Source organism: Phaseolus vulgaris, chromosome 3 (genome assembly GCF_051622355.1).
Source record: "Phaseolus vulgaris cultivar YP4 chromosome 3, ASM5162235v1, whole genome shotgun sequence".
Taxonomy (NCBI): domain Eukaryota; kingdom Viridiplantae; phylum Streptophyta; class Magnoliopsida; order Fabales; family Fabaceae; genus Phaseolus; species Phaseolus vulgaris.
The window spans coordinates 36,575,449-36,602,511 of record NC_143500.1 but is presented as its reverse complement, the minus strand read 5'-3'; the positions used below and the strand labels follow the sequence as shown (position 1 = coordinate 36,602,511).

Here is a 27,063-nt window from a genome sequence, read left to right as displayed (position 1 = left end):
GTCCCATCAGCCTTATATTTTATTTTGAATACCCATTTGCAACCTATGGCAGCTTTGTTCTTAGGCAGAAGAGCAGTCTCCTAAGTTTGATTTGGCTCTAAAGCAGATATCTCACATTGTATAGCTTTTCTCCAACAGTCATGTTTCACAGCTTCAGAATAAGTGTTTGGCTCAACATGTGAAGAAAGAGACATAACAAAAGATTTGTAAGAAGGTGATAAATTGCTATAAGACAAAACAGAATTCAAAGGATATTTAACTCTTGAAGATGTACTGGAAACGTTAAGATTACAATGATAATCCTTTAAATACTCAGGTGATCTTTTTATTCTTGTGCTCATTCGGACAGATGGATCTGATTCAAAACTTTGTTCTATATCATGATTTTCATTGAGGTTTTGGTCTATATGGGAACAATCTACGTCTGAAACCTCAATTTGTGACTCACAATTATTATCACTGCTATTTTCAACATTATCACAAGGTGCAAGAATGACTTGTGATGGCTGACTTAAGACAGATTGATCTTCAGCAAACAAAATTTGATCATCAATATCAGGACTATTAGTTTCATTACTAGTATCTTGAACCCTTTGGTATGGAAAAACATGTTCATAAAAGACAACAACCCTAGACACAAAAATTTCTCTTGATTGAATATTCAACAAAATATATCCTTTTGTCCCCCGTTGAAAACCAATAAAAACACATTTTGATGCTCTTGGATCAAATTTTCTTCTATTTGTTGACAAGGTGCTAGCATAACATAAAGAACCAAACACTTTTAATCCATTAAAATTTGCATCAGTTTTGAAAAGCATTTCATGAGGAGAAGAATAGTTTAAAACAGGTGTGGGAAGCATGTTTATAATATGCGCAGCATGTATCACAGAATATGACCAATAAATTTTGGGTAAATGAGATTGTATCATAAGAGCTCTTGCTACATCTAATAAATGACCATGTTTCCTTTCAACTCTACTATTTTGTTGTGGAGTATTGACACATGATGTTTGATGTATTATTCCTTTACTGACAAAAAAATTAGTCATGAAAAATTCAGTTCCATTATCACTTCTTATTATTTTTATTGTTGTCTCAAACTGTGTTTGAACAAAAATAACAAAATTTTCCAAAACCTTAACAACTTCAGATTTTTGTTTCAAAAGAAAAATCCACGTGTACCTCGAATAGTCATCAACTATGGTCAAGAAATATTTATGACCATGAATTGATGGTATTTAGTATGGTCCCCAAACATCTACATGAATCAAATCAAAACATTTTTTTGATTTAGATGTACTAATAGGAAAAGAAAATCTTTTTTGCTTTGCAAAATGACAAACATCACAAACAAAAGATTTGTTATATTTAACAAAAGGAAATTTATTCTTGATAACATCAATACATTTATTTGAAATATGGCCTAATCGAAAATGCCAAAGGGTTTCTAGATCACTAGCACTGACATTAACAGTATTGATGGTGTGTGTACATTCAAGGGGTTTAATTTGAAATTTCTGGTAAGATGGGATCTTGAGTATATAAAGTCTATCTTGCGTCTTAGCAATTCCAATCATCTTCATTGTTATTTTGTTCTGAATGTGACAACCATTAGAGTCAAAGGTAAGAACACAAGATACTTTATCAATCAATTTTGCTACGGAAAGAAGATTAAAATTGAAGCAAGGAATGTACAAAACATTGTCTATGACATGATTTTGATTGAGAAAAACACTTCCAGAATAATTGGCAATGACTTGATTTCCATTTGGTAATTTGACATAAATAGGATCAATTTGATGATATGAAGTGAAATAAGTTAAGGATGAACAAATGTGATCAGTCGCACCACTATCAATAATCCAAGAACTAAAAGAAGAAATAAAATTGTTACCTGTTTGATTGGAGGGATTGGAGGGAATAATAGAGACTTGATTAGAAGCATTGCCACTGGATTTGGTTTGTTGTAAAAGAGCTAACAATGTTTGATACTGCTCAGGAGTAAAACCAATTTGTTGAGACTCTACTTCTGACTTTGAACCTTCATGATTCTGGTCATTATTATTGAAATTTGTATTCTAAAAAACTGCATTAGTATGACTCTGATCATGATTCTTATTTTTGAACTTGAAATGAGGTGGAAAGTCATGCTTTTTATAGCATGTATCAATGGTATGCCCTGTCCTTCCACAATGACTACAAATTTTAGAAGTATATCCTCTTCCATTGCTTCCTCTTCCGTATCCAGCACCTCTGTCATAGGTTGTAGCATTGTTTTTATAACCTCCTTTGCTAGTAGTAATCATTGCCTTGGATTGATCACCAAATATTTGTCTCTCTTGTTGTGTAACAAGAGAGCAAACTTTATTCAAGGATGGCAAAGGGTCCATCAAAAGAATTTGAGTTCTCACAGTCGAATAATTATCATTTAGCCCCCTTAGAAATTTGATAATCTGGTCTTGTGTTTTATATTTAGAAACATTCACAAGAGTATTGCATTTAGAGGCACATGAAGAAGCGGATAGCGGGCGGAAAAGATCAAGTTCATCCCAAAGAATTTTTAACTGAGTGAAATAGTTTGTAACAGACAACTCACCTTGTTTAAAAGAAGAAATCATCTCCTGGATATCAGAAATACGAATCATGTCTCCTTGTGAGAACCTTTCCTTTAAATCATTCCATATGTCAAAGGCATTGTCCATACAGATGATGCTCTGCGCGATGGATTGAGAAACAACCTTGAGAATCCACGAAACAACCAACATATTGGCTCTCTTCCATGTTGAAAATAATGATTTGGTACGATTGGTAGCTTCTATAGTTCCATCAATGAAACCTATTTTGTTCTTTGAAATTAGGCTCATTTGAAACGAACGAGACCAATGATGATAATTTGGTCCTTCAAGAGTAATAGGGACAATAAGAAAGGAAGGATTATCTGATGAACTAACATGGTAAGGTGAAGTAAGATCTTGTGAGGAATCATCAACTTCACCCATGAATAAATGTAGCAAGCAGAGCTCTGATGATCAGAGCTCTGATACCATATTACAAAATAGAACAGAGATGAACAAAAGGGAACAGAGATAAACAAAAGAGTAAACTAAAGACAAAGGATATGAGAATGAATATCTCTTCTTTCTTATTATTCAAATCAAAACAAATGGTTTGGATATATACAAGTAGTACACTCATTCTAGGGTTTAACTAAAGAAGGAAATAATCAATATTAAATACTACAATCATAACACAAAAATAAAATAAAGGTTATTCCTTTCTATAAAGAGAAATAACTGATAATTAGAAAAGACACCTAATTATTCTTCTCTATAAAGAGAAACAACTGATAATTAGAAAAGACTCCCAATTAATATTAGGATCCTTCTGTAACTCTGGTATCCGTATCCTTTAATACTTCTCTTTGAGTCAAATTTTGAATTTGTTAGGTTTGTATCAAACCTAGGTTTTTGCATGTGACTCTTTTAGTTTTAGGAGTAGTCTTTGTTAGTTCAGAGTCCTAGTGATATGGTTAGATTTTTTATCAGGGCTATGTGGTGCAGATTAATTATTTTTAAGTTTTTGGTAGATTTGGAGTTCCTAATTAGTATCTGCTTAAGGTAAGAGAAGTTAGTTTAAATTTTCAATAGAACCCTAGATTAAAAGATCTGGAAGTGGGGGTGGCGTGGTCACCAGTTCCAATTTTTGTGTGCAGGATTTCTTGTTTTGAGTAGATTGTAATTTGATTGAAAGTGAGAGTGTTGTGATTGAGAATTGGTGGTTTGATTTTAAATGATTTTGATTTAGAAATCATATATATATATAAAATGAATAAAATTTGTCTACATATCTCGCCCAAGCGGGATAATTCTCGCTCAAGCGAGAATAAAATGAAAAATGAGGTGCTCTCGGGTTCGTTTTCGTCTAAGGGAGGATAACTCTCGCTTAAGCGAGACCTAGGATGAAATTCTGGTTGCTCTTGGATTGAATCTCGCTCAAGCAAGAGAATTTTCGCTTGTCTCGCTCAAGCTAGACTATTTGTAAAAAAAACTTGAAATTTTTATTTAGGCTTTTGAAAGCCTAGTTTATTATTGCTTATTGTTTTTCAGTGAAAATTCTAAATTTTATTTAAAAAATATGATTAAAGGAATTTAGTTATGTGTTTAAATGAATTTTGAGATATACTTTGATTGTTTAGAAAAATTTAAAACATAATGTGATTGAATGGTATATTGATGTGTTACATGAGGTATGAGATGATGTGAATGTGTGATCAAGACATAGTATATTTAGGAAAGGAAATGTCGTGTTAAGATTGTAATATGGTGTATTTATTTGTGAGTGTCTTGTGGATGAGATGATCTTGACTCTACTAATATAATGAAATCATATGATGAAATTATTCAGTTGGTGAGAGTCGAAGGAGGTTCATTTAGCTAAGTCTGAGGTTTGAAAGAACTTATCAGAACAGATAAAATGAATTTACCCTATCATATGAGATGATGAGATATTGAGAGATGATTATGCGCATGACTCGCAGTGAGTAGTATGATAAGTGCAGGTCTCTAAAGGCTAATTTCAATACGCGAATCTTCCGGAACTAGAGTCAATTGTCTGAGTATGTGAGTCAATAATGTGGATAATAGATGTGATAGACACTTGATGACTGTACCGTCCCGTATCAGGGCGTTGACTAAGTCAAGGTCAACGACTGGAAAGTCAAAGTCAGCTCGAGGTGTCGCCCAGATGTAGAGACGCCAAGAGGAGGCGTCGCCTAGGCGAAGGCGTCGCCTAGGTGAAGGCGTCGCCCAGGTGAGGGCGTCGCCAGATTAAACAGTGTAAAAGCAAGGCAATCACGGTGTGGTTCCCCGATACCCATGGGTAGGAAAGACCATGGAGGGAGCGACGTCGTGGGAAAGCCTCAGGTCCCGATATCTCGGGAAAGTGATAAAGAGAAGAAAAAGGTGGCTCCAAGGCCATAGTGATAGTACCAGTAAAGGGCAGCCTGACTCGCGAAGTACCCCTGCCGCCCCAGAGACGCCTTCGGGACAGATACGACCCAAGAGGAAGGTCACGCCCAGGATAACCGGGTGCAGGGTGTGAGAGGAAGGCAGATACGCTCTCAGAGTAAGTGGCTAGATACTTGGGGGCATGAGTTGGCACCCAAAAAGCCACCCCTAGCGCAGTAGCACTCCCAAGCAGGAGGACCCACACGCAGAAACGTCCCTAGATGGGCAGAAACGCCCCCAGATGGGGTCAAGGCGTCGTGAGGCCCTCCACGTGTATGACAGCAATGCCGGAATAGAAACACCCTCAAGTCAGGTGCCAGGTAATTAAAGATATTCAATACAGTTTCCCTTTCTAGCATTCAGGTACTATTATGGCTCCCAAGCGTTTCAACGTCTTAAATGCGTTACGTTTCGTAATTAAGCGCTTTAATGAGTGCGTTACGTTTGAGTGTAAAAGCGCTTTAAGGCGCTTTAAATGCTGGGGCAGTTTAAATAGCGTTGAGAATGTCGGAAAAAGGGTTGGAACCTTTGGCAAACTTACGAGAAACTCTTTGGTTGCTTGCCCGTGCTTTAAGGTTACGTACAAGTGACTGGAGAATATTTTTGCCTAAAGGAGTCAATACACACACATATACACAGTCATTTCTTTTACCACCTTCAGAGTGCCACACGCGGTGCTCAGATACGTGGGTGGACAGTTTTTTGGTGTTTCATGCTGGCTGACTTGAGCGTCGGAGTGCAAACGGCCGCTAGGGCGCCTCTTTGTCCTCTTTTTTGCAGGAATTCACAGGCAATCAGTGGGAAGGAGTCCTTAGCTGACGGTTGAGGTCGCGCACGAAGACGTCCCGGTCAACCGGACGGAACATTTGGCGCCCACCGTGGGGCTCGATATAAAACATCAGTCCCATCACAAGTTCGAGAAAAATTTACCAAGTTACAGTAACGTTGAAGGAGGTTGGAGTGACAATGGCCCCCACCAGACGAAGAACAGCGCGCGCAGCCCCAGCAGACCTATCCATGCAGCAGGTCCTGGAAATAATGAGGGGGCTGCAACAGGACATGGCGGATTCAAAAATGGAGCAGGAGCGCATGCAGGCAAACCTTGACGCCTCGCATGAGCAGAACGAAGAGCTCCACCGTGTGAATGAGGAGTTGCGCCAGGGCCTGAGAAACGATAGGAGGCGGCCTGGGCATGACGAGACGGAGAACCATTCCCCACCAAGGGAGTTTTCCACTCCTTTCTCACAGGAGATCCTAGACGCAGCAATCCCGAACACGTTCGCGGGACCCAAGGTAATCTTCACTGGGATGGAGGACCCAGAGACGCACCTCGCGGCATTTCACACGCAGATGGTCCTGATAGGCGGTTCTGATGCTGCCAAGTGCAAGCTCTTCATGAGCACCCTGACCGGGATGGCTATGGACTGGTTCATTAGCCTCCCTGAAGGTCATATCACATCTTTCTGCCAGTTGTCGCGATTGTTCCGAGAACAGTACTTAGCCAACAAGGCCCCGCCGCCGGTCTCCTACGACCTGTTTGACGTGAAGCAGTATCAGGGAGAGACCCTGAAGGAGTATATCAATCGCTTCGGGGCCCAGGTCGTGAAGGTTGGCACAACAGAGGAGCCTATGATCGTGTACGCATTTGTGAAAGGCGTATGCCCCGGCCCCTTCGGAGAATCCATTATCCGCAATCGCCCTAGGACTTTCGCTGAATTACGGCGCAGGGCAGTAGAGCATATTGCTTCGGAAGGGGAGGTATGTGTGAAGCGCACCAGTGCCGTGCCCTCACGCCCGAGGGGACCGGCGCGAGCTCAACCCGTCAGAGTCAATGAGACCACGACGGGGAGAAAGAAGCCAGAGGCGAGACGCCCCTACGAGGCCAGAAAGCCCCAGCCCCGGGGCCCAACAGGAGGCGAACGCCCCGCCAGAGAAAGGGCAAGACCGGCGAGGTACAACTTCGTGGTTGAGTTGAAGGATTTGATCGCCGTGCCCAACATAGCCGAGAGGCTGAGGCGACCGGCGAAGACCGACAAGGTGTTAGGGCCCCGTAAAGACTCTTGGTGCGAATTCCACGAGGCTTTCGGGCACCAAATTGATAATTGCCTGTCGTTGGGCTACCAGCTAGATGAGCTGGTGAGAACTGGGTTTTTGAAAGATTATGTCGCGGAGTCCACTACGACCGCCACCCTGCCGCCGTCGGCGGATGAGCCAGTACACGAGATGCCGGTGCTTGGCGAGGTCCACACCATTGCTGGAGGTTTTTCCGACGGAGGACCCACCGCCTCCCAGCGGAAGAAATACGCGAGGGGGGTGAATTCAATTGAAGAGAGGCTCTCGGGGGAGTCCTGAGAGTCAGATATTGTGTTCACAAGAAGAGACCTCCAAGATGTGGTGCCCCATGACAACGATCCCGTTGTCATCTCGGTCGTCACGGCTGGAAGGAAGGTCCACAGAGTGCTTGTTGATCAAGGAAGCTCGGCAGATGTCATGTTTCTGTCAACCTTTAATAAATTACGGTTGTCCCCCGATCTGCTGAGTCCCTATACGGAATGTTTGTATGGGTTCGGGGATAACCATATAGAGGTCCGGGGGTACCTGAAGTTGAGGACTACGTTCACAGATGGAGAGGCCTCCCGAACAGAGAGCATTCGGTACCTCGTCGTGAACGCTAATTCTGCCTACAATATTTTGCTGGGCAGACCGGTGTTAAACCGTCTGAGTGCAATATCCTCCACTCGTCACATGAAGATGAAGCTACCGGACCTCAGTGGCCGGGTGATAGTCATCATATCAGACCAAGAGGAGGCGAGGAAATGCTACGAAAACAGCCTGAAGACGAAGAGAAGCGTTTTCATGGTGTACGAACGTCCGCCGAGCGCGGACGCAACAATGATCGAGGCGACGCCCGCTAGGCAAACGCTCGAAGAGGCCATAGCAGAAAGGGCGATGCCCGAAGCAGATGTGCCAATGGAGGAAGCACACGTGGAAGAGGCGGCGCCCGTAGAAGAAACGACGCCCGCCGATGATGATAATAGGGAGCAACCCGCGGCTAACATCCTAGAGAGGGAGATTGGCGGCAAAGCTTTCAAGTTAGGAAGCTCGCTAAGTCCAGAAGAACGGGAAGGGGTGGCGGAAGTGATTTCGCGCCACCTGGATGCCTTCGCATGGTCCGCCTCGGACATGCCGGGCATCGACCCCGATTTCCTGTGCCACCACCTCAGCATGGACGCCACGGTCCGCCCCGTGCGTCAGAGAAGGAGGAAGTTCAATGAGGAGCGGCAACAGGTGGTGAAAGATGAAACGCAGAAGCTGCTGAGTGCTGGCCACATTAGGGAGATTCAATACCCTGAGTGGCTCGCCAACGTCGTTTTGGTGAAGAAGGCAAACGGAAAATGGAGAATGTGCGTTGACTTCACGGACTTGAATAAGGCGTGCCCAAAGGATTCCTATCCGCTGCCCAGCATCGACGCCCTAGTGGACAGCGCGTCTGGCAGCAAAGTGTTAAGCTTCCTGGACGCCTTCTCAGGGTATAACCAAATCAAGATGCACCCCAGGGACGAGAGCAAGACTGCGTTCATGACTGAAACATGCAGTTATTGCTATAAGGTGATGCCCTTCGGGCTCAAAAATGCGGGCGCCACGTACCAGAGGTTAATGGACAAGGTCCTGGTGCCAATGCTCGGGAGGAACGTATACGCCTACGTAGACGACATGGTGGTGGCGTCGCAGAACAGGGTGCAGCACATGGCAGACTTGGAGGAATTGTTCAACACAATATCCAAATATCGCCTCAAGTTGAACCCCGAGAAGTGTGTTTTTGGGGTAGAGGCCGGTAAATTCTTGGGTTTTCTGCTCACCGAGAGGGGGATAGAGGCGAACCCCGACAAATGTGCGACTATTATCGCCATGCGGAGTCCGACATCGGTAAAGGAGGTTTAACAGTTGACAGGACGGATGGCGGCGCTCTCGAGGTTTGTCTCCGCCGGAGGAGAAAAGGGGCACCCGTACTTCCAGTACCTCAAGAGAAACAGTCGCTTTGCATGGACTGAGGAATGCGAAGCGGCTTTCGTTAAACTGAAGGATTACCTGGCGACGCCTCCGGTTCTCTGCAAACCGGTAACGGGCGTGCCCCTCCGTTTGTATTTTACTGTAACAGATAGGGCCATCAGTTCTGTGTTGGTACAAGAGCAGGACCAGAGTCAGAAGCCCATCTACTTTGTAAGCAAAGCCTTACAGGGAGCTGAGACAAGGTACCAGGCACTGGAGAAGGCGGCGCTGGCGGTAGTGTTCTCGGCTAGGAGGCTCCGTCATTACTTTCACAGTTTCACGGTGGTGGTAATGACCAACCTCCCCATACAGAAGGTGCTGCAGAAGCCCGATGTGGCAGGAAGAATGGTACGCTGGGCTGTGGAACTGTCAGAATTCGACATACAGTACGAGCCTAGAGGATCCATTAAAGGGCAGGTGTACGCGGATTTTGTAGCAGAACTTTCGCCCGGAGGTGAGCAAGAAGTGGAAGCGGGTTCACAGTGGCTGCTCTCGGTTGATGGCTCCTCAAACCAACAAGGGAGTGGTGCGGGAATAGTGCTGGAAGGACCCGACGGCATACTGATCGAGCAGGCCTTGCGTTTTGCCTTTAAGGCAAGTAACAATCAAGCAGAATATGAAGCCCTGATTGCAGGAATGCTCTTGGCCAAGGAGATGGGCGCACAGAATCTCCTAGTGAAGAGCGACTCCCAGTTGATTACGGGGCAGGTGTCGGGTGAGTTCCAGGCGAAGGACCCACAGATGGCGGCGTATCTAAAATACGTCCAGTTGTTGAGAGGGGCGTTCAACGCTCTTGAGTTGATACACGTCCCGAGGGAGCAGAATGCCAGAGCTGACCTGCTCGCAAAGCTGGCCAGCTCAGGCAAGGGGGTTAGACAGAGGACAGTGATCCAGGAGACCCTCAAAGCTCCGCGTCGATTCGTGGAAGACAACAGGGTGGATGTCCTCCAGATTTATGCATCAAGGGGAAGGCCGAGGAGTCACTCCTCTTTGACCCAAGATACGCAGAGGGCGCCCCGCATCAGTATATACGCGGGTGCGTCTGAGGAAGAGCAGATGCAGGTTTGTGTCCTGTCCACGGGAGACACCTGGATGACGCCCTATAAACGATACCTGGCGGATGGGGCCCTTCCAGTGGACCCTGAAGAGGGTAAGAAAATCAAAAGGAACGCCGCAAGATATACCTTGGTGGATGGGGTGCTGTTCAGACACGGTTTCACTCACCCTATCCTAACATGCGTCAGTGGCGATGAGTGCACCAGGATAATGGCGGAGCTGCATGAAGGCATCTGCGGAAGCCATGTAGGAGGAAGGTCCTTGGCCTCCAAGGTAATACGCGCAGGTTTCTTCTGGCCCACAGTGAAAGAGGACTGCGCACGGCACGCCCAGCGGTGTAAGCAATGTCAAAAGCACGCCGACTGGCACAAGGCGCCACCAGAAGAGTTGCGGTCCATATACAGCCCGTGGCCTTTCCACACATGGGGAATTGACATCCTGGGCCCTTTCCCACTAGCAATCAGGCAGATGAAGTATCTGGTCGTCGCCATCGAATACTTCACTAAGTGGATAGAGGCAGAGCCCGTGGCACAAATCACTGCGCATAAGGTGCAACATTTTGTGTGGAGAAACATCGTGTGTCGCTTTGGCGTACCCAGGCGCCTGATATCTGACAACGGAACCCAGTTCGCCAGTCAGCAGTTGAGAAATCTGTGCGCTGAAGTGGGAATCAAGCAAGTGTTCGCGTCGGTCGAGCACCCCCAGACCAATGGGCAAGTAGAGTCAGCAAATAGAGTCCTTCTGAGGGGGTTAAAAAGAAGGTTAGAGAAAGCCAAAGGGGCGTGGGCGGAAGAGGTGCCAAGGATTATATGGGCATACCACACCACGCCCCAATCCTCTACTATGGAGACGCCTTTCAGTTTGGTGTACGGGTCGGACGCGATGATTCCAGTAGAAATACACGAAAGCTCACCACGTTTTCAAAGCTTTGTGGTGGAGGAATCTAATGAGGAGAGGCGGGTAAACCTGGATCTGCTAGAAGAGGCCAGGGAAGAAGCTAGAATAAAAGCTGAAGCGATGAAGAGAAGAGTGGAGCGGCAATATAGCTCTAAAGTAAAGCCACGACAGTTTCAGGTGGGCGACCTGGTGATGAGGAAAGCTCACCCATACGAGTTGGAGAATAAGCTGTCTCCCAAGTGGACCGGGCCCTTCAGAGTTACTGAGGCTAAGGGCAACGGTTCGTACAACCTGGAGACTTTAGATGGAGGCCCTATCCCGCGCAGTTGGAATGCGGCCAACTTAAAATTTTATTTCAGTTGACCTATGTAAGCAACATGTAACAATTTAGTTGAAGGGGACGCTCTTTTTCCCTTTCGGGGGTTTTTTAACGAGGTCACCCTAATAAATGGAAAAACCAGTTGAGAAAAAGAAGTGTTTTGGTTTTCAGCCATTATTTTTCCTTGTTAGAAGTAATGTGATGCGCCGCTTAGGCCATGGCGTCGCCAAGGAAGAAGGCGTCGCCTAGGTCTTGGCGTCGCCCGGAAAGAAGACGCCGCCCAAGGGAAGGCATGCATCATTGGCGGAACGAGATGAAAGGAAGTTGCGCGGTATATGAGGCATATGCAAAGTAAAGTGGCGTTGTAAAGAATTATGATATTGGAAAATTGTTGTTACAAGCAATGTTCAGTACAAAATGCAAAAACACAAACAGGCCGCTTCTCAGCGCTCATCAGAGTCATCACTGGAGGAAGGCGAAGCCCCTTTCTCAGCCCGCAGCGCCCGGGTAAGTCGTGTCCTCTTTTCTTGGCTTATTTTCGAACCTGCACAAAGGGAACAGATGTATTAGAGACACCATGAAGGAAGACAAGCACAGTTAGAAGGGAACGAAGGCCGAAGTCGCCTAAGGCAGTGGTTCTTACTTATGTACTTCTCAAGAGTCCTAGCGTTGGACTCCAAGCTGATCACCGTAGCAGAGTCAAAGCCTCCCGCCTCAGCAAGAATCCGGCAAGCTATTTGATCACTTGGAGCCAGACTCTTGAGGGGTTTGGCTTTGAGGGCCTTTTCCTCTCTCACCCAGTACAGCGGAAACCCATCGAGGGCGTCGGGAACAAGATCAGTACAGCAGATCTTGAAGAACCGGCCTTTCCACCCCGTGAACGAGCTTTGGAAGGGTGTGAAGAGAACTCTTCCGGGAACATTGCTGAGAGTTACCCAGAGGTTGTGTCTCTGTCTCTTCACCTCAAAAAAGTGAAGAAAGAGGTCAACCGAGGGTGCACAACCCAGAAACCCAAAGAGGACATCGAAGGCTTTGACAAAGGCCCAGCTGTTGGGATATAACTGGGCTGGAGCCACGTTGATCTCCGTCAGCAGTTCCTTCTCGAACCGGGAGAAGGGTAAGCGCACCCCGATGGTCTTGAACACCACCTGGTAAAAGTAAAAGAAAGGGACCCCGTCGTTCGCTCGTCCGTCTCCACACACTGGCTCCCCAGAGTGCAAGGGAGCACAGCGATGTCGTCATCGTGCCTCCTCGCGAAGGCCCGATGGTCGTAAGAACACAACTCCCCTTTGTGTTCCCGTACGGCCCTGGTGGAGAGCAAGCATGAAAACTCATCAAGAAGTTCGCTCGAGGCCCAAGGGTACAAGTCTTGGGGACGGACCCTGGAGGAAGCATCGTGAGAAGACATTCTTTAACAAGATCAAGATGGCTGGAAATGCAAGAGTTGAGCGAGGGGAGCAATTAGAACAGCCCTTCGACAAAGAAGAAAGGGTGCAAGAAGAAAGAACGTAAGTAGGTTACGAAGAGTGAGAAAATGGTGAAGATAGTTTCAGAGCTTGAAGAGTTAAATAAAGCGGTTAGAGCGCCAAACGACGTGAATGGATGCACCGCACGATCGATACACGTGGCAGAAGATGAAAGGATGACTCTGGCACCACTGGTTTAAATCAGAAAATGTCCCGTCAACAGAATGTCCAAGGGTACGATCCGCCGTCGAAAATGAGTCAGGGGCATAGCAGGAGTCAGGTCTTGATGAACTGACCAAATGTCCCACAAACCATACAAGTAGCGCCACGTGGATCAGGTCGAATGACAGAAGGTCTCATCAGCTATACGAGGAGCGCCACGTGGATGGCACAGACAAAGCCTTGGGCTCTTCGCTGTTATCAAGTGTTGACCAAGGCAAGAGTTAAGGTCGATGACGAAGTAAAGGTGACGCCCGAGGCGTTGCCAGGAAAGACGTAAAGGGCGACGACAGACGAGAAGTCGCGGGCGTCGCCAACCCAAATACCGACTGGCGTTACCTCCCCGATACCCCCAGGTAGGAAAGACTGAGGAGGGAGAAGAAATCAGAGTAAAGCCAAGATTAGTTGCAGGCGTCGCCTCCCCGATACCCACAGGTAGGAAAGACCGTGGAGGGAGACGAGACCGTCAAACGCCAGCGAGTCACCGGCAGGGTGTTCCCCGATACCTATGGGCAGGAAAGACCATGGAGGGAACAAAAACCCCACAGCACTCAGCGTTTCAGACACCCGGGGACGATACGGTGCTACGTTAGCAGGCCTCTCCTTAGGCGTGGGCGCCGAGTGTTAAAAGATCAAAGAAAGAGCTTTTCGGTATCAGAGACGTCCCGTGGACGATACGGCGCCACTTAGTGAGCCTCTCCATGGGCGTAAGGGTTGGCGAGCGACCTTACCCCATCATACCAAACCGCCCAACGAAGTATGAGAAACGGGCAGAATACAGATAAAATAATTGAAGCGTATGAAGGGAAAAGATGAGAACGAGATCGCATAGGCGGAATCGTATGTGAAAAAGAAATAAGGACAACCATGCGAATGTCCCGAATCAGTAACAAGAGTGTGGATAGTTCAAAGAATTACAAGTTTTGGCAGATGAAATTAAAAAGCGAAGGTAAAGAATGAAGAGTTAAGCTTGAAGAGGAAGGTGGCGGATGAGGGGCAGCAGTTCAGTCGTTCAAATCCATGGGCACGACCTTCCCGTCGACTACGTGGTGTGTGGGGTCGCAGTTTGAAAGGTTGACGCCAGGATTCTCGCAGGACGCCTGGGACAGGGCCTCTTGGAACCCCTCCTCGAAGGTGCCCGCCATCTCCTGGATAAGGGACTTTTTCTCCTTCTCTAGCTCCTCAATGGCGGCGTCTCCAGAGACCACCTGCGAAGCCGGCTAACCTCGACCTGCAGTTTGTCGTAGTCAACTCGGAGAAGGTCCATAGCTTTGGCCTGCGTGGCCATTTCCTCCTCCATCCGTTCCACCTTGGCAGTTTGTTCACAGCAACGGTCCTTCAGGTCCTTTTGAGTTTCCGCGTCTGCTTTGACCAATTCCTGAAGACCCGCTACCTGTACTTGGAGAGCAACTTCACGAGCGTAGAAGTCAGCCTGGAGCTCCAAGGCCTCTGCCAGTCTCCTCTCAGCTTCTGCCCTGGACTCTTGTGCTTGTTTCAGAGAGGAACAATAAGCCTCGTTCTGGCGTCCCAGGGCCTTCATCTCCTCCTCCAGGGTGGTTGCTTTCGTTTCCAAGGCCTGAAGAGTTTGAGTTTGCAAGACAGCGTTTCTGGCCTGGGAGCGCCATTCAAGAGCCACCGCCAAGAAGGCCCCCAAATAGAAAGGCATACCTTCCCTTATATCAGTACCTTCTGGCATAGTCCCACCACTGAAACCCCTCATCAGGTGCATGATTGGAGGGGGAATGGCAATGAAGTCAGGGGTGGCAGCGTCGGGAGCCGGGGAAGCGGCGGCAGAGGAGGGGAAGATTCGGCACCTTCACCCCTTTCCTCTTGAAGAATCATAGGAAGGAGTGAGGTTGCGCTTGGAGGGTTGTCCATGAAGGGGTTCCCTCCCGGCGGCGGCGTCTCTACCAGAAGAGGAACCCGCGCGGATTTTCTCCTCCTGAAGGGTGCCACGCCCTCTGATTCCTCATCATCTGACAGAATCTCCAAAACCCTTTTTCCTTTGTCGAGAGGGGTTGGAGCTGGTGATGAGGCCGCAGCTAGGGGAACGGCGGCGATAGGCGGAGGAGAACTGGGAGTCGGGAGCACTTTGGCGCCAAGTGGAGACGCCGGAGATGGGCTAGAACAAGCTTCAGCGGTGACGGGAGGTGGCGGTGACGGAGCCGGTGGGAGAGCCGGATTGGCAGCAGGGCTGGAGGAGGCGCCTGCCTTGGCGGCAAGAGCCTCCTTCAGTGCTTTCGCCAACATTATTCTTTTGGAAGTGCCCATCACCGATCCTACATCAAGACAGGCCAAACAACAAGGATTAGCACTGGAGCGGTTATGTGGATTCACAATACAGGAAGAGATGTGAAATGCAAGTAACATTGTGCAGTGAAAAACGGTAATGCAGATAACCATAGCAACTAATACATCATAAATCGCCAAGAACAGATACCGAAGTATGTAGAAAGCCCATGGGCATTGAATTCGTTCGCGATGAGCTTGGCGGTATCAAAGACTATTCCCAATCCCGCCAAGGCTTTCAATATATCCCGGTCAGGCGGGGCAAGTTCGTCCAGAGCCAAGGGCTTCATAGTTATGGGCTTGTCTGTCCAGTACAGGGGAAAGCCCTCTAGAATAGTAGGATCGCGCTTGGTCGCGCGTACCTTGAAAAATTTTCCTTTCCAGCCTTTGAACGAATTCTGGAAGAGTGTCAGGATGATGCGCCCGGCGATGCCAGAAAAGCTCATCAAGAGACTTTTCCCTTGTTTCTTTACCTCGAAGAAGTGAAGAAAAACGTCCACAGAGGAGGGAACTCCTAGGTAGCCGCAGAGAATTTGGAACCCCCTCACAAAAGCCCAACTGTTGGGATGGAGTTGGGCAGGAGCAGTGTTTATCTCTGTCAATAGCTCTTTTTTGAAGGGAGTTAGGGGCAGACGCAGGCCCACCCTTTTTAACACCATCTGGTAGAGGAAGAAGAAAGCGCATCCCCCAGTATCCCGTGAGTCCGCGCAAACGGGTATCCCAGGTCGCACTCGGCTTACCAGGACTTGGGAGTCATGACTCTTGTGGAAAGCATTGAAGTTATAGAGGGCAGGGTCCCCCCTGTGGGCCTCCACGTCCTCAACGGAGTTCAGAAGGGAACATTCGTCCAGAAGTTCGTCGGGGGCCCAGTCATATTCGCCCTTATAATGAGATTTGGGGAGCGGGGGAGGCGCGGTGGTCTTGGTTTTTGCCATCAACACCAATGCTGAAGATCAAAAGAGAAAGAAAGGGTTCAGAGAAAAGGGGTTTGGAGAGAAGGAAAGGGGAAAATGGAAGAACCCTAGGAGCGCCCTACCCGCAAAAGAACGAAGGGAAACAAGAGGAAATAACGAAGCATACAAGCAACATCCAGAGAAATGCGGTAATATGGACAGTCCCAGGCAGTTCATACAGTAAAGAGAATCATCAAGGAGGGAAAAACCGTACCTTTGGAGGCAGTAGGAGAGCGCAGGAAGGAGAGAATCGCGATTGCAGAGAAAGGGGTTTTGAAGGCGATGAACAGTGCGGAATTGCAGAGTGAATGAATGTAACAGTAGAGTGAGCGCGGGGTTTGGGGTAACTTAAACGTTACATTTCGTAACCCAAGAAGCGCTAACTAAGGGCCGCAGGATCGGGCCACGCGTCAGAAGGTCGATTGCCCAGGGGAAGCGCAAAGGTCTCTAAAGGTGGGCCACGCGATGGGCCACGTGGTGCGAGATAAAGGGTAGCCCAAAAGGCGTAATCATCCCCATTGCAGGGAATGTCCAATCGGTCATTAAGAATACCCCTGTGGTTCAGATAATGTCGCGTCAGTAATTCAAAAATTTGCTGAGTCAGCAGAGAATGGCACGTCATCAGGAAGGCACGTGGATGGCGGGGGCAAGGCTTTAGTCTTTGCGCTGAAGACAAGTCTTCGGCTTAAGACTGGGGGGCTTGTGTACCGTCCCGTATCAGGGCGTTGACTAAGTCAAGGTCAACGACTGGAAAGTCAAAGTCAGCTCGAGGTGTCGCCCAGATGTAGAGACGCCAAGAGGAGGCGTCGCCTAGGCGAAGGCGTCGCCTAGGTGAAGGCGTCGCCCAGGTGAGGGCGTCGCCAGATTAAACAGTGTAAAAGCAAGGCAATCACGGTGTGGTTCCCCGATACCCATGGGTAGGAAAGACCATGGAGGGAGCGACGTCGTGGGAAAGCCTCAGGTCCCGATATCTCGAGAAAGTGATAAAGAGAAGAAAAAGGTGGCTCCAAGGCCATAGTGATAGTACCAGTAAAGGGCAGCCTGACTCGCGAAGTACCCCTGCCGCCCCAGAGACGCCTTCGGGACAGATACGACCCAAGAGGAAGGTCACGCCCAGGATAACCGGGTGCAGGGTGTGAGAGGAAGGCAGATACGCTCTCAGAGTAAGTGGCTAGATACTTGGGGGCATGAGTTGGCACCCAAAAAGCCACCCCTAGCGCAGTAGCACTCCCAAGCAGGAGGACCCACACGCAGAAACGTCCCTAGATGGGCAGAAACGCCCCCAGATGGGGTCAAGGCGTCGTGAGGCCCTCCACGTGTATGACAGCAATGCCGGAATAGAAACACCCTCAAGTCAGGTGCCAAGTAATTAAAGATATTCAATACAGTTTCCCTTTCTAGCATTCAGGTACTATTATGGCTCCCAAGCGTTTCAACGTCTTAAATGCGTTACGTTTCGTAATTAAGCGCTTTAATGAGTGCGTTACGTTTGAGTGTAAAAGCGCTTTAAGGCGCTTTAAATGCTGGGGCAGTTTAAATAGCGCTGAGAATGTCGGAAAAAGGGTTGGAACCTTTGGCAAACTTACGAGAAACTCTTTGGTTGCTTGCCCGTGCTTTAAGGTTACGTACAAGTGACTGGAGAATATTTTTGCCTAAAGGAGTCAATACACACACATATACACAGTCATTTCTTTTACCACCTTCAGAGTGCCACACGCGGTGCTCAGATACGTGGGTGGACAGCTTTTTGGTGTTTCTTGCTGGCTGACTTGAGCGTCGGAGTGCAAACGGCCGCTAGGGCGCCTCTTTGTCCTCTGTTTTGCAGGAATTCACAGGCAATCAGTGGGAAGGAGTCCTTAGCTGACGGTTGAGGTCGCGCACGAAGACGTCCCGGTCAACCGGACGGAACAATGACATTGCGTAAATTATGAGAATTTGATGGATTATGCTTGTTTTTAAAAGTCAAAATTATATTAGAATTCTTTAAAATAGTTAGCTTACCCTATGCTTTGTTTTATGTTTTGTTTTCTATAATTTGTGATGATCGTGTTAATTTACACGGGAGAAGATGAAGTTGTAGGTGGTAGAGTTCCTCAATCAGAGGAACAAATATTTTTATTTTGAATGTTTTGGTTATAAACTTGTGTATATATTAAAATATCCAAGAAGAGTATTTTGAAATAAAATATTAGATAAAAGTATAGGTTTATATGTTAATTAGATATTGTATACAAATGGTAAAATGAGGGATGTTACATCATGAATTAAATTACTACATTTTTTTACATTTTATCTTAGATTATTTTATATAATTTTTTTAGAATATATTTTAATTTTGAAAGAAAACCAAGACGAATATTAAAGAATGAATATTTGAATTTTATATTTTACTTAAGTGAAATTTATTTAAAGTATCTATTTAAAAATTTATAAATTTAATATTGTTACATTATTTAAACAATTTGGTTTTAAATTTAATTTTATATGATAATAAAACATTAATTAATATAGTTTTTATTAAAGAATACAATAAATTTAAAAAATTGTTAAAAAAAATCTTAACTAGATCCATGAAGAGAGAAAATAAGAAGTGAAGATAAAATTTAAAAAAAAAGTCAGAAAAAGAAAGAAAGTTAATACTCTTTAAATATCAATTACTCTCACATATTAAAAAAATTATCATTAAGAAACTGTTTCTAATAATGGTTAGAATGTGACTAAGGACACTAATGATATATATATATATATATATATATATATATATATATATATATTTACTTTACTAGAGTAACCTGGCCAATTTTTAATTCAAAATATACTTAATTAACTGGTGAAGCCTTAGCATAGCCAATTCTTATCAACACGCTACTCTCCAATTCCTTTTCTTCCTCTAGCTCCGCCTATTTCTGCTGCACTCTGTCTTCTTGCAAATCTTACAGCCAAATTTGACGAGTCTTGCTGCGTTCTCACCCATCATAATCATTCTATTTCAATCAACATGGACAGCACACAATGATCTATTCCAAATTGACATAAACTCATGTTTGAGTGGTTTTTTGCCCCACACCGTGCCTCCGACCTTACCACCTTCAGTTCTAAATAAGTGTAATTTCTTATGACTTTTGGTTGGTTTAATCAGTGCTGTTTTATATAGCCTCTACCTTCAAATTTAGCTTTAAAACAATTTGATGCCCAAAAAGCAGAATTCGTGTTTTGATTGTTGACTGCAATCCTGTCTATTTCATTAGATATATTAACTCATCTCTTCATCAACAAAAATGAACAGTCTGGACAGCTGGCAAAAAACATCTATACCAGAAATCTGAAAATATATATATATATATATATATATATATATATATATATATATATAACGGTTTGACAGAATAACCAATGCATATTTCATATGACTGAACGGAACCACAGTTCTCAAACCTACATATAGTTATACATGATAGGATATGTTTACATTGCTAGAAAGTTGCAATTGCAAGCACACAAGCTGATATGATATATTACATAATTGAAATAACAATTCTATATTTAACAAATAACTTATTTTATTAGTTGAATATGTAGATTGCGGTAACAAAGTGTGACATGCAGTCCAACTTGTAACGATGTAAAATGACCCTGTTAAAAGTAATCCCTCTGGTCTGGGCCATTCAACTCAACATAAAAATACATTAAAACTGGGAGTTGTAATTTAGATTTTCCATAAACAACTGTGGCCTATTCTACTTACACGTCAATTATGACCGAACTAGTCATCCGTTAAACAGCGAAATATTATTTAACAAAACTCTATACATAGTTCATTCGTCCAACATGAAGGGGGAAAATTGCTCGGAGAAACTTTCCTTTCGTCGTTCATCGCTGTGGCAACAAGTTACCTGTGGATGTGTTTTCTAAATAATTAGTGAAACATTGTACTGGATTAATATGTAATATGTATGGAACCTAAGCAAACTGACTAATACAAGAACTAATAGTAGGCTAATCAATATGTGATCAATCAGGTCTCAATTATCAAACACAGGAAACAAATTTGGTCTATATGAAAGCCAAAATTTAATTTATTAAGAAATATGACATCACCATGTACAAATAACTAATCAATTCCAAACTTAAATAAAAATACATGAGGTGTAAAAATTCTATTCGTTAAACCTTCGTAGTGTCATGGTACAAAAAAAAAGAGATAGAAAGAATCATTTCACATGACACAAATGGAGAATTGTTTCTCCTCAAACCCTGGTAGAAGCCATGTACACAGCACACGCCCTTTCTATTTTCCAATATATTTAGAATTTCAAGGTAGAGGTAGAACAATGTAACTCAAGTGATTATGTGATTCATTTTGTAGGATAATGTTAAAAGACAATTGAAAGTCAAATATATCAACGTGCTTTTTATTACCTGTGCATGACATAAAACGCAATAATGATCTTTCAGCTTCCAAGAACAACTTTTCGGGGATCAAGTTGTCCACTATAATAACTAGAAGGAACAGTTGATAGTTCTAGTCTTCCCTTCCATTCCTCACCAGGTTTCAAATTAATAGGCTTTTCAACAGCAGCAGCCTCTACACACAGCATATGCTTATAGTCATCGTCACCGAAATCAGTCATAGCCTTTGCTTTCTTATCCCAAGGATTCCACACCACTGCATAGATAATAAATGAGAAAGCAACATGTGTATACAAAAGGACAGTGCAAACGATTCTTGTCGAATTCAAAAGCAACACAAACGTTAAATATACCAACTACGGAAGGTTTCTTACATAGGGGATAGGAAGATTTAAAAGGAAGAATTAAGACATAAAAATTAAGACAGGTGAGAACTTTAAGCTATGTTCTACTGATAAAGTTGGTTTTTAACCCTATTTCATTGCATTCTTATTTACACATTTACAAAGAACATTTTTTTTATTCTTAATGTAGCTTTGAATGATATAGTCCCAGCGCCACCAATACATTTTATCAATGTAAGATTAAGCAAACAAGATGAGTTTGATAATGATCACCTGCATCAGGAAGACCATCTTTCCGTAAGACAAATGTTCTCTTCTTCTCATGATCAAGAATTGCAATCTTTGTAGGGGTGCTGAGATATATCTTGTCAACCTATAATACAAAGCAAAAGTGAAGTGTCAGTTTCAACTCATCAAAGCATATGAAAGCCAGTACATCAAGAGCAGTTACATACGTGCCCAGATGTGTCACGTATTACTACAAATTGGGATCAACGATACAAACTAGGTGAATGTTTTCTTTTTTATTATATTTTTGGTGCAAATATGTTTCATGTATGAGCTAAGTGCAGTAGTCAAATCCAGACCAATGTATGAAATGGATAGTGAACCAACATGTTAGCAGTTGCCAGTGCCACCCGCCTGTGCTAGAGGAAAGGTAAAAAAGAGAAAAATGGGGCTTTTGTTGGGGTGTGGGAAGCAACTGTTCAATTGTTTGAGAATAAAGAATAGTATGCAACTTCCAAAAAAGTTAGATACTGCCTCTCTTCATCCGCTCACAAAGAAAAAGCCACAATCAAATAGAAAATGTTCTTTTGGCATTGGTGCTTATTGTGCCTTACTTGAAATGAGTCACAAGAAAAAAAATCAAGATCTATTAAATTGGTATGATACTCTATTGCACCAGGCTCCATTTCACAGAAATTAACATCTTTCATTGCTTACAGGCTTACAGCCTACTTAATGTATACCCACATGTGTGTTTTCTCAAGCAAAGTTGAAAGGGTAACAATCTTACTTCTGATTCAAATGTTAAAGCATCCCCCTGTTCAGTAAAGCGTCTCTTTCCCTGCAACTTGTCAAGATAATCCAATGTCTCTAACCCCTCTACCCGCACTTCACTGAATACAAACAAACAAACTAGTCAAATGCAATTAAAACTGCAGCCTAAAAGTATATCCCTGACAATAAAATAAAATAATAAATAAGAACTGACAATAAGCCAAAATAAAAAATAAAAGAGTTAAATAAGTACATAAAATGAAAACAACAAAACATTAATTTTACCAAAACCTGAATATTTTACCACATCAAAGACACATTTTATCTATGAATATGCACCTAAAAATGTGTGTGGATAATGTAACAGGATTTGCCTGCAGTTTAACTCAAGAAAATATGTTTGCGTTATTTCTATTTCTGCTGGAAAAGTAAGAAATTTTTTGTATCCTTGCTTTGCATCTTTAGATACCAAATGCACAAATCCACAGCTGACTTTATAAGTCCAAAAGCCAACACCATATTCTCATACAGATGAAAAACGATTTGCAAACAGTAACAAGTAATAGATTTCACAAATTGAGTCAGGAAAACAAGCTTATATCCATACAATAAGACTGCACAGTTCTACTCATTTGTTAAATGATTTGACAACAATGTCAATTTATAACTAAAGAAATGCACACTAATACAAAATTTCACATTGAAGTGTGAGATAAAAGATGTTTCAATTTTCAAGCACTTGCCTTATATCTGACACAGAGAAATATGTATGATAAGCAAATGTGAATGAAAATGGCTTCCCATCAGTGTTAGTGTTCCTGACCCGAGATGTCAACATTAGCTCCCCTCCAGGTCCAAGAGCTACTCTAAGGCGATACTCAAAACTAATGCAAAAGGAATGGTATATGATATTAGAAAGAAATATAATATGAACAATTCAAACTATGAAATAACAATTGGTAAATAAAACACAGTAAAAGTATTAGTCAAGAGAATGTTCCTATGTATACCTGTGAGGCCAAATCTTGATGTCATCTTCCGAGGGTTTAAGAATCAAATCAACGAAGGCTTTACTCAAAGTATTTGTTGGAAAAGGTGGAGGATTATCATCAATGGTCCAAAACCGGTTTCTAGCAAATCCGTGAGTGTCAAGAGAACCAAAGCTTGCAAACTACAAAGAGAGAGTCAGAATACTTGTAAAAGTAACCTGGGATCTGATTAGAGTAACATTTGGCAAGGAGGGATTCACAAATTGCAATGACATTCAGATTATAATATTTTTATCCTTATTAGTATCTCTGATTGCAGATTCTGTGAGCAGTAAATGTACAAGGCGCAAACAAATAATCTCTTTCCTCTCCTCTTCCTTCTCCAATTTCTACCTATTTTCCTTCCAGAGCAATATTATCACAACGAAAACAACTATGGCAAACAGAAATATTAGCATTAGAAGTACATACTTGAGGAAAACATATTGGAATCCCTCCACGAATTGCCTTTTTTGGAGGCTTAAATATAGCCTGCAAAAGTGCACAATTAATAAACCAAGATGAATCAGAGCTTATCAACCTCATAACTGGAGATTAAAATTTTAAAAAAGTATAATCACATTGATATATACAGCGTATTAAAATAATTTTCACTAACTCCAGTTATCCCAGAGAAAGAATCACCCTTTTGAGTGGCAAAGACTAACTGTTATCGAGCGAAGACTAATAAGAGGTACTCAAACATTTAATATTTGAATTTGTAAGCAAAATACAAAGTAGAAAATATGAATTTCAAGCCAACCTCGGAACACAAATCCTTTGGGTAGTAGATCCATTCCAACATATAAACCAAGAATGAATAAATATCAAATTAATAAATGATTCCAAAATCAAAATGTGTTACTTATCAAAAATATTTCTCAAAACAGTTGACATATTAAGATTGAAAAATATACGTCAGTTAAAACATTTTCTTTCCATGGAGTTGTTCAGTTAAATCTTGCACTTAACCTATGAATGCTTTCAGAGGGAACTGATATTGACAACCTCATTGAGATCTAAGTTAATCAAATTTTCCCGCTCGTCTTGGCATGCAATGGAGGAAAATCAGCCAACTAAGAAATACATTGAGAACTTAAATACAATTATGTTTCATACTGTACCTTGCTGCTGAGAAAAAGTAATTCCTCGGCTTGGTCATTCTTCCAAGAAGTCACTTGACCACCGTACAAGTACACCTGAAAATCACAAACAGAGAAATGAAACCTAATCAGAGCCAACTCAACCAGAACCTGCACAAGCGATTTGCTATTTCAAAACGATGCAAAAGCAATAAAATCAAACACCAAACGCAGCCGCTCCTCTCGAAGAATTTATTTCACCGGAAATTAGGCTACAAGATAAATCAAACTGCTTAGGAATAGTCTTTTCAAATCAAAATTCTCTAGTTGGTGACAAATCTCGATTCAGGCAAAGCTAACGAGATCAGCACTCTCCAACCGCCAATGGCGACAAAAATCGACGTGGCAAAACCAAAACCACACTAACGAAACTTAAAAGCTTCAGAATCTAAAGGTGAATACGAATCCAAGCTAAATCGTGAAATCGAGAAGTGGATCAAGCAGTATCTGCTTCGAATCACAGAGGATGACTAACAATTACCGACATTACCCAAACAGAGGAAGATATACAGATGCATGGAAGAATTAGGAGGAAAGCAACCTCGGCGGAGCTTCCACGGGCGTCGCGAAGAAGAACCTTGTCGAGGCCATTGAATCCCTTCCTCAGCTCGTAGTTACTGGAATTACTTGAACAAGAAGGAGCTGAAGAAGGAGCTGGCGAAGATGCTGGCGAAGGAGCTGGCGAAGAAGCTGACGAAGAAGCTGGCGAAGGAGCTGGCGAAGGAATCATTTCCGTACTCATTGCAACCCCCACAAAAAAAATGTATATATAATATACATATATCATCACTCGCAACCTTCCAAATTTTTCTCTGACAAACGCGTCTCTGCAACTGCAACCTCTTCTATTTGTCTTTCTCTCTCTCTCTCTCCAGTTTCCTAAATCACTTTCTGTAACGATAGATTCATACAATATTCTTTCTTTCTTTTGCATTAATCTAACAGCTTTTCCTAAATTTTCTTTATTGTCAATGCGTAAATACTATTATAAGAAAGATCAGTGATGGACGTTGGGAAATAAATTGAAGATTTCCCAAATCTCAATGACGTAACATGTGTTGGGTGTTTTTCAGGTGGTGTGCTATTCTAACATTTTTCTACAATATACTACTCTCATGGACGATGTTATTTTTGGAATGAGATACTTACAAGAAATCTTTGAACATAATTATATTTATAGAATATTACAAAATGTTTTACCATAAAATATGTTTTTCTAGTAAAAAATTTATGGAAAATTCTTAATTTTATGATAAAATATATGGATTAGATTTTGAAATTTTAAAAGAAATTCAAATTTAAAAAATAAAATTCTAAAAACTAATCAAACGATTTGATTATTCTAAATTAAAAAATTTCAAATTTTACTTCAAAAATTTATAATTTTTCCATAATCTTTTTTTATTCAATTTAATTCTTTTATAATATCATACACCATCCTTTGATAAAAAAAATCATACACTACCCTTTTAGCTGATTCTGAGACATTGTCGACTTGGTTGAAGTTTAAACATTATTGACTTAATATTTTTTTTCTTAAAAATAACATATTTATTTTAAGTTGTGGTTATTTTTAACCAACATTATTAATATTATCTTGTTGTCGTTGTAGTTTATTACTATTTCTTAATTAATGTTAGCTAAGGTGTGAATATTAACAATATCAAACACAATTTTTTTTTTATTAACAATTGAGTTTATTCGTCTATAAAAGTTGTGTTGGTTGATGTTATATTCTGGTAAGATTTTCTTATATAACATTGATTAAACTATCTTTTAGTTAATTTTAATTTTTTATCGATAATGGTGAGACAAATTTTTTTCTACCATTATAAGTCAAGGTTTTTCAAAAACACATTGAAAATAGTTATTTTTTTACTAACATTATTAATATTATTTTTTTCTAATCTAAACCAAAGTTATTTTGTAGTCAATGTTAGTCACGACTTATATGACCAGTGTCAATAAAATTATTTTTCAACAAATATCAACTAGTTTGTGGTTTTTAGGTTTATATATGTAATGTTGTTTTTCAATTCATGTTAACAATGTTATTTTTTTTTAAGTTGTTCAAGATTATTTTCCTAATGTTAAATGAGAAAACTTTTTGTCTTGAATATGATTGTCATGACTAATGCCATTTGATGAACTTGTTTAACCAACATCGGTTAGAAAAGTTTGACTAATATCGATTAAATATCATCTCTAATATTTCTAATATTAAAAAATATTTTGTGTTTCTAATATTAAAAAATATTTTGTATTTAGTGGTATAGCATCATGGACTGGATCCGATATTGCATACGAACAGATCGTCCGTCGTTTTTTATATTTAAGACATTAATACCGTATTAGTACAAATTAAGGGATCTTAGATAATCAACCTTAAATAAGAGAAGACAACATTTATTACTTAATTAAGTCAAGGAGAAGAAAGACAACACTATCCTATATAAGAGAAAAAAATAACTCACAATATAAGAAGTACTGTCAACTCATATTTTATATTATATTAATTATATTTTATGTTCTTATTGACTTGAGTGTGAATTCCTTCAAACTTGCAAAGATACGATCAATAATCATATCGGAGTTTAACCGACATCAATTAACTAGTTGAGAAACACTCTTATTTGCTAGAAAAAGTGATAATTAAAATACTTTTATCCAAATAAAAAAAAACTTAAATTCAACAAATTTTAATTAGTTTATCCAATCAAAAGATTTAACCATTGAAACTTAGTTTATTTGAATTTTATGAAAGTGTCTATCAGAATACATGTATTCTGGTTAGGCTTTGTTTAGATGGCGAAATAGAAAGTGACGGAGTGAAAAAGGAAAGAAAAAGAGATAATTAAAGTGCTATGTAAGTTGTTTAA

The 27,063-nt window shown here is 42.3% G+C and overlaps 1 protein-coding gene across 1 annotated transcript; it reads right to left on the bottom strand.

The window, feature by feature from the left end:
* Positions 1-19,800: 19,800 nt before the first annotated feature.
* Positions 19,801-25,333, bottom strand: LOC137807309 (Galactose mutarotase-like superfamily protein). Its single transcript, XM_068607904.1, has 9 exons — positions 24,726-25,333; positions 24,167-24,241; positions 23,475-23,534; positions 23,025-23,185; positions 22,758-22,898; positions 22,031-22,133; positions 21,286-21,385; positions 20,678-20,924; positions 19,801-20,151 (listed from the first exon to the last, which is right to left on the bottom strand). Exons 1-8 carry the CDS (start codon positions 25,116-25,118, stop codon positions 20,710-20,712), a joined length of 1,248 nt encoding a protein of 415 aa, XP_068464005.1. The 5' UTR covers positions 25,119-25,333; the 3' UTR covers positions 19,801-20,151; positions 20,678-20,709.
* Between the last annotated feature and the right edge of the window lie 1,730 nt (positions 25,334-27,063).